Below are 11149 nucleotides of genomic sequence, written 5' to 3' on the forward strand. Positions count from 1 at the left end.
TCAGACTTGAAATGTAAACTGAACCCCTTCTACTGTGGCTTTGGGATTGGTAGATTGAATCAGGTCAGGCATTTTGGATACAACAGCTGTACAACCTGGAGTCACTTGATTCAACTTTCGATAGTCAATAGTAAGACACCATGACCCATTTTTTGTACCAGCCAGATTGGAAAGTTGCATATTGAAATACACTTACAAATGATTCCCTGCTGAAGCAATAATTCAATGGTGTTACCAATATGAGGTGAGGCCTGAAAAATTGGAAAACGTTGTCATTCCTAGGAAAATCTGAAATGGCTACTTTGCATGAGAGAGGGGTGGGTCCTCGGCAGAAGAGGTGGGGCATTTACTAACAATTAGAAAGGTGGCAACTCTATGAATTGTGCATAGATCAATTCCCTAATTTGCCACACCAACACAGCATAGTAAGGTCAGGAAAGGATTTAATGTCTCTCTGACTGTCCAGCACCATATCACCAGCCAGCTCTGCATGGAGGTCTGAGAGCCAGAGCACCAGGAGAAAAAAATTAGGTGCCTTTATGAGTAAGGAGCCGAAGCAGCCTATCCCGGATCTGTTTGGTTCTCACCCCATAGATGATGGGATTTAGCACAGGGGGCATCAAGAGGTACACATTGGCAATGAGAATGTGGAAATGCAGGGGCACATTCTGGACAAACCGGTACATGAGAGAGAAGAAGAGACTTGGGATGTAAAAGGCTAAGATGACACAAAGGTGGGAGATGCAGGTCCCAAAAGTCTTGCTCCGGGCGTCCTTTGTGGGGAGTCTGAAGATGGCCCTGAGGATCTGGGTATAGGACAGGGCAATAAAAATCACATCCAGACCAATTACACAGACTACCACAAAGAGACCGTAGTAACTACTGACACTGGTGTCAGCGCAGGCCAGCTTCACCACGGCCATGTGGGCACAGTACGGCTGGGGGATGATGTTGGTTCTGCAATATGGCCATTGCCTTACCAGTAAGGGAAAGGGCAATGCAAGCAAGCCACTGCGCAGCATTATGGCCAGGCCCATATTGGCCATCACGGGGTTTGTCAGGATGATGGAATATCTCAGGGGGTTGCAGATGGCCACATAGCGATCCAAAGCCATGGCCACGAAGATCCCAGACTCCATCACAGAGAAGCAGTGATAGAAGTACAACTGGGTGAGGCAGGCACTGAAATCGATCTCTCTGGAATTGAACCAGTATATTGCCAGCATTTTGGGCAGGATGGACGTAGATACACCCAGGTCGGTGACAGCCAGCATGCAAAGGAAATAGTACATGGGCCCATGGAGACTCGGCTCTGTCTTCACGGTGAACAGGATGGTGAAGTTTCCCAAGATGGCTATGATGTACATGATGCAGAATGGGATAGAGATCCAGACATGGGCTGCTTCCAGGCCAGGAATGCCCAGCAGGATGAAGGTGGAGGGGTTGGTGAAGTCAGTTGTGTTGGAAACTGACATGCAGTAGGGGAGAAGGTGTTCAACACTGAGGCAGACCGGTGTCTAGTGCATGTACCGTAAGTTCCACTGGCTTCCTGTATGTGCCCAGGCTTTAGGATGATGGTTGCAGTACAAATGCCTGGATGGAGAGACAATGTTCATATGAGACACTACATGCACTACTGGAGGCTCTTCTCATGGGTGAGGCAGATTGGTCGCTCTTCACACACTGAAAAATGACATGTTCATTATTTAGATAAATGAATTATGAACAACTGACCCACCTAATGCCAATTCCATATTTTATGGGGCTCCTTGCATCAATAATTCCTGCATGTCATGGTCTGAGAAAGCTTAATGAGCAACAGCAGGAAACGTGAGTGTGAATACTGGTTATCCATCATTGTTCCTGTTGAGGCTGAATCCGAACTCGGTCACTCCGAGTGCAGAAGTGGGGCCCGCAAGGATTTTAAAAATTATTAGTTGCCTTAAAGTTTAAGGCTTGTACTAAACTCCCAAAGTTTCACATTTTCTCCGACCCTGGCTTGGCAAACGCTGCCACCACCCAAATGCAAACAAAAAAAAACCTTTGATCCCAGGAAGGCGCTCTTGCGACTTCCTCCCTGAGAGGTACCATCCAGGGAAGAGCTGAGAAAGAAAACAAAGGAAATTAGCTGTGGCTACCAGCTAATCGAACAACATGCACAAACCTCTTAGCACACCAAACATCCAATCCTGTTCTTAAAAAAGGTCATTGTTATTAAAAACAAAAAGAAAATATATATGGAACTTAGGCTTTTGCTAGATTTTAAAAGAGCAATTTCAAAAATCAAGCACCCAAAATAGCTTTCTTGAGGGGTCACCTTAAAGGTTACGAGCATACAAAAGCATCTGGGATGAGACCAGAGGAGTCCAAAAGCCAGTAAGAAATAAAGACATAACCCTAATCGCGTTTAGTTAAATGTTCTGATCTACTTACACATTTGGAGTTCAGATAAGTGGTTCCAGGCATAATCTGATAATATATGATTATACCTGGCTTAAGTTGCCTATAGCAGACAGATTGAAAAGTCTGGGACTGTTCAGTTTAGCGAAGAGACAAAGAAGGGGGCATATTATAGCGGAGAGCAAAATGAAGAACGAACTGATGACATTCAAATGGACAAACAGAGAAGAGTTCCCAACCAGTAATATCAATAGACCCTTATTACTTCCAATGGGCTAATTCCCCAGAGCTGAGGCAAATTATCAGCAAAACTGATTGGCAGGAAAAATGTAGCCAGAAAAACAGGAAGGAAAATTGGGAGTTCTTTCAGAAGAGTTGATTAGATATTCAAAAAAGTCATGATTCCACAGTCAAGAAAATAGAGAACTTTGGACAAACCCCGGTTCCGTGGCAAAGTGAAGGCAGCAGATGTGATGGGGGATCAAAGTAGAACATATGGGAAAAAGGGAAATAGATAGCAAGCAATACAAACTGGAAGTTATGAAAATTGATAAGGGATGTTAAAACATAAGGGAAAAAGCCATTCTTAGCAATGTTCAGGATAACAAAAAGGAGGTTATTAACTATTTTAAGAACCAAAGAAATCCTAGAAAAAATGTAGACTGATTCCTAGAGGGAGAAAGTAAACTTGTTAATCTTGCAGAAAAAGTAACATGTGTAATAGAACTTTACAATTATGAACTCCAGAGTTACAAACTGACTGATGCACCACACATCTCCTTTGGAACCAGAAGTAGGCAGACAATCAGCAGCAGATCTCCCAAAAAATATTATGGAACGCAGAGTCTCTGAAAAGGATTTAGGGGTCACTGTGGGCAACAAACTCAGCATGAGTTCCCAATTCGATGCTGCGGTGAAAAGGGCCGATTTGATCCTCAGCTGCATAAACAGGGGAGTGGTGAGTTGGAGCAGGGGAAGGATTTTAACTCTTCACATGGCATTGGTGAAATTGACTGTGTCCAGTCCCGGGGTCCATATTTCAAAAGGGATGTTGAAAAATTGAAGAGGGGGCAAAAAAAAAAAGCCACAAAATTTATTGGAGGCTGGAGAAAATGCCTGTCAATGAAAGACTTAAAGAGCTTCATTTATTCACCTTCAATAGTAATAATGGGCTCTGTAATCTAGCAGAGAAAGGCAGAGCAAGAACCAGTGGATGGAAGCTGGGGTGATTAACCGTTGGAAGAAACTGCGCTAGGAAGTGGTGGATTCTCCAACTCCCCATGTCTGCAGAGCCAGACTGAATCCTTGTCTAGAAGATCTGCTTGAGGGATTGTCTACACTTAGAATGCTACAGTGGCACTGCCATAGCAATTCAGTGTAGATACTAACACCGACGGCTGGGGTTCTCCTGTCACTGTATGTAATACACTTCTCTGAGAAGTATCAGAGGGGTAGCCGTGTTAGTCTGGATCTGTAAAAGCAGCAAAGAGTCCTGTGGCACCTTATAGACTAACAGACGTATTGGAACATGAGCTTTCGTGGGTGAATACCCTCTTTGTCGGATGCATGTAAAAGGTAGCCATCCTGCAGCAAAAAAGCTTCAGGACCAGACTTCAAAGAGAAACTACTGAGCTTCAGTTCATGTGCAAAGTTGACACCATCACCTCTGGATTAAACAAAGTCTGTGAATGTCTAGCCAACTACAAAAGCAGTTTCTCCTCCCTTGGTGTTGACACCTCAACTGCTAGAAGAGGGCCTCATCCTCCCTGATTGAACTAACCTCGTTATCTCTAGCCTGACTCACTCTTGCTTGCATATTTATACCTGCCTCTGGAAATTTCCACTACATGCATCAGAAGAAGTGGGTATTCACCCACGAAAGCTCATGCTCCTATACGTCTGTTAGTCTATAAGGTGCCACAGGACTCTTTGCTGCTTCCCTGAGAAGTGATAGCTAGACTGAGGGAAGAATTCTTCCGTTGAGCTCATGGTGTCTACACACGGATTAGATTGATATAACTACATCTCTCAGAGGTTGGATTTTTTCCTGCTGATTCAAAAAAAGGCAAATGCAATGTTAGATTAGATTAGTGCAAGTCACAGTAGGAAATAGTAACACTCTATTCAGCACTGGTTAGTCCTCAGTTAGAGTGGTGAGTCCAATTTTGGTCACTGCTGTATAGAAAGGATGTAGATTACCTGGAGAGGATCCAGAGGCCAGTGAAAAAGATGATCAAAGGGAGGAAATACAAGCTATATGAACAAAGGCTGAAGGAACCAGGCATGTTTAGTTTCAAAAAGATGCGATTAAGCGGGGGTCATGATAACCGTCTTCAAATAGTTGGAAGGCTGCCATAAAAAGCTGGAGAAAAGTTGTCCTATTTTGCTGCAGAGGGAAGGAGACGAGGCAATGGGTTCAAACTACAGCACATCAGATTTAGATGAAATATCAGAAAAAAATTCCTACTGTAAGAATAAGAGAACAATTGAACAGATGCCTAAGGAGGTCGTGGAAGTTCCTTCGCTGGAGGTGTTCTAAAGGAGAAGGGAAAGTAATCTGTCTGGGATTGTTTAGTCATAATAAATCTTGCATCAGGGCAGGTGGTTAGACTAGATGACCCTTGTGATTACTTCTCACCCTACAGCTCTATGATTTTACAGTGTAATCTCCTAATGCCTTCTGACCTTGAACCCTATGAATCTATCAATAAAGAAAGTAGATCAGGCAATAATGTTTACTGTGACTCATAACACGGACCAGGGAACATTCAATTACATTGAAAGTCTGAACATATAACAGCAAGAAAAGAAAACTGTTAATAGAATCAATATTTAGCCTGTGGAACTCCTTGCCACTGACTTTATTGGATAAAAGTGTTTAGCTGAATGTGATTCACAAATAGGGAAACTTTTGGGAAACTTTTGGGAGTCTATACAGGAAGGATGCACTCCACCTGAACTGAAATGGAAGCAGATCACTGGCACTTCAAATTAAAAAGGTCATAGAGCAGTTTTTAAACTAAGAGCTCGGGGACAGCCGACAGGTGCGGAGGAACATGTGGTTCAGACAAAGACATCCCTAAGGGTACGATCTATTAATGGAGATTCTCTAAGTCTGAGTGAGGATGGGAAGACGGAAAATGATAAAATACAGGCAGGATCTGATGAGAAACAATCAAATGAAAGTGTCCCTTTCAATTACATCATGTAATGGCAGACAGCTAAAAGGACTCAAGATTTTGAAGTGCTTATATACCAACGATAACATTCTAAATAATAAAATGGGCAAACTAGAGCGCCTCGTATCACATGAGGATATTGATATAACAGGTATCACAGAAACATGGTGGAATGAGGATAATCAATGGGACACAGTAATACCAGGGTACAAAATATATTGGAAGGACTGAACAGGTCGCACTGGTGGGGAAGTGGCACTATATGTGAAAGAAAATGTAGAATCAAATGAAGTAAAAATCTTAAATGAATCCACATGTTCCATAGAATCTCTATGGATAGAAATTCCAGGTCAAATAATAAGAATATAGCTGTAGGCATATATAACCAACCACCTGACCAGGATTGTGATATTGACTGTGAAATGTTCAGCGAGATTAAACAGGCTACTAAAATAAAATAAAAAAAAAAACAAAGTAATCACTACTGGGTTATTTCAACTATCCCCATATTGACTGGGTACATGTCACCTGAGGACAGGATGCAGAGAAAAAGGCCAAGATTATAACATGGTTCAATAAAGAACTAGATAAATTCATGGAGGATAGGTCCATCAATGGCTATTAGCCAGGATGGGGCGGTAAGGTGTTCCTAGTCTCTGTTTGCGAGAGGCTGGGAATAAGCAACAGGGAATTGATCGTTCCATGATTTCCTGTTCTGTTCATTCACTCTGGGGCATCTGGTACTGGCCACTGCTGGAAGAGAGGATATTAGGCTAGATGGACCTGTGGTCTGACCCAGTATGGCTATTATTATATTCTTATTTTCTTATGGATTGGCCATTGTACATAGTGACGGTGGCATTACTTTTAGTTAGGGCAGTCTGGCACGTTCAATTTGAAGACCTTATTTTCAGTTGCTTACAAGTTTGCAAAATTGTCACTGCTTGGACTGAAAAATTCCCATACTGGGTTTCTGCTTCTGGCTGAATTGTTTTTTTGAAAGTTCCAGGCATAACAGTTCAGCTGACTTCATTCATGAAGCTAGGAGAAAACGGCTTGCCCATGTTGAAAAATTCATATAATTATTCCAGTGACGAGCACTATCACCTCCATGCTTTCCAGCGAATTAAAGTCAGGTAACAGCTCCCCTCCCCCTCACTCGTTAACAGCCTAGCCCTGAAATGTAAGAGGAGGAGGTGACACTGTGTGAATTAACACACATCTGGCTCCTGAGGTCTTTTCTCAGTTCTAAGTCCAAGGAGACTTTTGCCTGAGTGGGGCCTGAACAAACTCTGGGCCATGGCCTCCGAATTTGGCCTTGTATTGGACATCTACTAACACCTTTCATGCTGAAGGATCCACTGTGTCACTGAAATACAGCTACCTTGGGACTGGAGGTCATCAGCTTGGCGTGGAGAGGGCAGCAAAGAGGGACAATTTGGCCAGTGATACTGGAGCAAACTCACCACCTGTGTCCAGAGACCTGGGATGTTTAATAGCTGTGCACAGCGGAAAGGATCACAGACCTAATCTCTATCCCATAACACCCATATTCTATTGGGTTTGTCAGACAGGTGAGCTCCTCAGCAAGAGATGGGTACCTGTGAATGCTGAGATGGAAGCGTCTTCCCTGGGATTGCCCCTCAGGTAGCCGGGTCCCACACCTCTCTCACCCCAGCATCTGCAGCAGCATCCCACGCCGAGAGCCGACACAGAGATGTGCATTATTTATAATAGAGCTCTGTGCAATCCCAGTTCGGTTCGCTCAGCCTCTAGGGGAGAAGTGGCATCTGGATGTAAACAGGCTAAAAACAAGCCTGTCTGGGCTTCTGTACTCTTTAATAAGCTTTAGGAGTAAACAGTAATTAAGGGACCTTCCCAAAGGGAGATGAGAACTCTTGGGCTCTGTGCTGAGTCAGAGGGCAATTGGCTGCTCTGTACATTTGTGTATATTTAAAAATTATAGTTGATTACTAAGGAAACTAAGGATAATGCCTAGTTCTGCATAGGACCTGACACCCTGTAAATGCCAAGGTGGGATGAGTAGTAGTAGACAGAGAGATCGAGAGATAAATGACTGATGGAAGACATGAGCACTTTTAGTAGCCAAAGTGAGCGGAGATGCCTCGTACTTGTGTGAATAGTACAGATAACTTCTGCTATCTTTGTAGTGAAGTGACCTTTGCATCACAAAAGCGCAGTATAACCGCTATGGTTAAGAAAGCCTATCACCTTTATTTTGGCTGCAAAATTGAAGATCAGGACAAGAAGTGGGCCCCACACATATGCTGCAACACTTGTGCAACAAATCTTCGCCAGTGGTTGAACAGGAAAAGGAAATCTATGCCTTTTGCAGTGCCAATGATTTGGAGAGAGCCAACAGATCATACCAGCAATTGTTACTTCTGCATGGTGCCTCCAGTTGGGAAAGTTGTGTCAAAGAAGAAAAAGTGGACTGTGCATTATCCAAACATTCCATCAGCTATACGCCCAGTACACCACGGAGAAGGACTGCCGGTTCCTGATGCACCAGAATCATTCTCACTTGAGTCAGATGAGGAAGAGGAAGAGGATGAAACTTCCTGTCCTGAACCATCAATGTCACAGGACCCACATTTTCTCCCATCCTCCTCCTCTGAACCACACCTCATAACACAAGGTGAACTGAATGACCTTGTCAGGGATTTGGAACTACCCAAGAGTAAGGCAGAGCTGTTGGGCTCCAGACTACAGCAGTGGAATCTCCTGGCAGGTGATGTTAGGGTTTCCATGTTCTGTGACTGTGAAAAGGATCTTGTCCCATTCTTCTTCATGGAAGGTGATCTTGTAGCCTGCAACAACATCGATGGTGTGATGGCAGCCCTCAACATCGTTCACGATCCAGATGAGTGGAGACTGTTCATTGATTCATCAAAGACAAGTCTTAAAGCTGTTTTACTGCATAATGGCAATGTTTTGCCATCAATTCCAGTTGGTCATGCAGTCCATATGAAGGAAACCTATCACAACATGAAACAACTTTTGAGGTGCATAAACTATGACCAACATCAGTGGCAGCTTTGTGGCAATTTGAAGGTTGTTGCTCTCTTGCTTGGTCTGCAAACCAGATACACAAAGTACTGCTGTTTTCTCTGCGAAGGGGGTAGTTGTGCAAGAGATTCCCACTACATCAAGAAAGATTGGCCACTCCGACAGTCATTGGAGCCTGGGAGGAAAAGTGTTCAGCATCCACCACTTGTTGAATCAAGGAAGATTTTGTTACCATGCTTACACATCAAGCTGGGTCTGATGAAGAACTTTGTCAAGGCCATTGACAAAACACAAGCAGCTTTCAAGTACCTCCGTTGAAAATTTCCAAGGTTAAGTGAAGCTAAGATAAAGGAAGGTGTCTTTGTTGGTCCTCAGATTCGTGAACTTATTCGAGATGATGCATTTGACCATGCACTGCGTGGCAAGGAAAAGACGGCATGGAAAGCCTTCCAGTTGGTGGCAATAAATTTTCTCGGAAACAAGGCAGACAACTACAGGTTGTTGGTGGAAAACCTCCTCAAGGCATACAAAAGCCTTGGTTGCAACATGTCACTAAAGATACATTTTTTGCACTCTCATCTAGATTTTTTTCCACCGAACTGCGGAGCAGCGAGCGACGAGCACGGCGAGCAATTTCACCAGAACATTGCAAAAATGGAGAAACGCTATCAGGGCAAATGGAGCCCATCAATGCTTGCAGACTATTCCTGGACAATGACAAGAGATGCTCCATTTAATGAATACAAGAGACAAGCCAAGAAGCGCTGAGTAGACACTGAATAGGACTAAACTATGTACACAATAGTTTTTTGCCTTTTGTTTCATAATAAATTTTATTTATATAACCCTTTTGCTGATTTTTAAAGTGTTACATAAACAGGACAGCTGAAATATTATCATGTAAAGCAACCATAAACACATGAAAAGACCTAGGTTTACAATTTATGATTAAAACTCTACTATCTACACAATATAGGTAGAGATAAAATGTAAAAACTTAAATATCTTAGAAACATTAGCCAATCAGTTGTTTTAATTGTCATATCTGAATTCAGCACATCAAAATACATAATAAATAGCACATTTTATCTCTGAAGCAGATGACTTCTCAAAAATTGTATACCAGTGTTACCCTCCACACATCCCTGCGCAAGGCTGTCATCCATCATTGGAACCCTGAGGAGACCCTCCTTCGGAAGCTGTCACCTGTTGGTGTAACCTTACAGGGAGCCTCACGAGGAAGCTTTGCCTGTCACTGGAAGCCTATTGGGGCCCTGCTGGTTGCCAGCTCCAGGTCTTCAGCCCCCGGGGCTGAAGCAAAGAATGTCATGGAGATCTCTGGAAGTTAGGGATTCCGTGACTTCCATCACCTCCCTGACATAAACAGTCTTAATAATGGCCAATGGCTCTGTAATCATATCAGCCAACTGCCTCAGTATCCTTGGATGCATTGCATCTGGCCCCATGAACTTGTGCATGTCCAGCTTTTCTAAATACTCTTTAACCTGTTCTTTCACCATGAGGGCCACTCACCTCCTCCATATACTGTGCTGCCCAGTGCAGCAGTCTGGGAGCTGACTTTGTCTGTGAAGACCGAGGCAAAAAAAGCATTCAGTACGTCAGCTTTTTGCACATCATCTGTCAGTAGCTTGCATCTCCCATTCAGTAAGGGGCCCACACTTTCCCTGAGCTTCTTCTTGCTGCTAACATACCTGTAGAACCCTTCTTATTATCTTTCTCATCCTTTGCTAGCTGCAACTCCAGTTGTGCTTTGGCCTTCCTGATTACACGCCTGCATGCTCAAGCAATATTTTTAAACTCTTCCCTAGTCATCTGTCCGAATTTCCACTTCTTGTAAACTTCCTTTTTTTGGTTAAGCTCATCAAAGATTTTGCTGTTAAGCCAAGCTGGTTGCTTGCCATATTTGCTATTATTTCTGCACATCAGGATGGTTTATTCCTGCGCCCTCATTAACACTTTTTAAAATACAGCCAGCTCCCTTGGACTCCTTTCCCCCTCATATAAACCACCCATGAGATCCTGCCCATCAGTTTCCTGAGGGAGTCAAAGTCTGCTTTTCTCAAGTCCAGGGTCAGTATTCTGCTGTTCTCTTTTCTTCCTTTTGTCAGGATCTTGAACTTGACCATCTCATAGTCACCGCTACCCAGGTTGCCACCTACTTCTACTTCCCCTACCAATTCTTCCCTGTTTGTGAGCAGCAGGTCAAGAGAAGCACGGCCCCTAGTCGGTTCCTCCAGCACTTGCACCAGGAAGTTGTCCCCAACACTCTCCAAAAACTTCCTGGATTGTCTGTACACTGCTGCATTGCTCTTCCAGCAGATGTCAGGGTGATTGAAGTCTCCCATGAGAACCAGGGTCTGTCATCTGGAAACTTCTGTTGTCTGAAGAAAGCCTTGTCTACCTCATCCTCCTGTTCTGGTGGTCTATATAGCAGACGCTCACCACAACATCACCCTTCTTGCTCTCACCTCTAAAGTTAACTCAAAGACTTTCAAAAGGCTTTTCTCCAGTTTCAGACT

The 11149-nt window shown here is 43.5% G+C and overlaps 1 protein-coding gene across 1 annotated transcript; it reads right to left on the reverse strand.

Moving 5' to 3' along the window:
• Positions 1-527: 527 nt before the first annotated feature.
• LOC117872266 (olfactory receptor 52E2-like) lies at positions 528-1475 on the reverse strand. Its single transcript, XM_034760548.1, has one exon. It carries the CDS (start codon positions 1473-1475, stop codon positions 528-530), a length of 948 nt encoding a protein of 315 aa, XP_034616439.1.
• Between the last annotated feature and the right edge of the window lie 9674 nt (positions 1476-11149).

The sequence above is a fragment of the Trachemys scripta genome, chromosome 1 (genome assembly GCF_013100865.1).
Source record: "Trachemys scripta elegans isolate TJP31775 chromosome 1, CAS_Tse_1.0, whole genome shotgun sequence".
In the NCBI taxonomy this organism is placed as follows: Eukaryota; Metazoa; Chordata; order Testudines; family Emydidae; genus Trachemys; species Trachemys scripta.

Bases quoted from the DNA above. Each gene is read 5' to 3' on its own strand.
- LOC117872266 (XM_034760548.1), bottom strand. From the start codon at position 1,475: ATGTCAGTTTCCAACACAACTGACTTCACCAACCCCTCCACCTTCATC.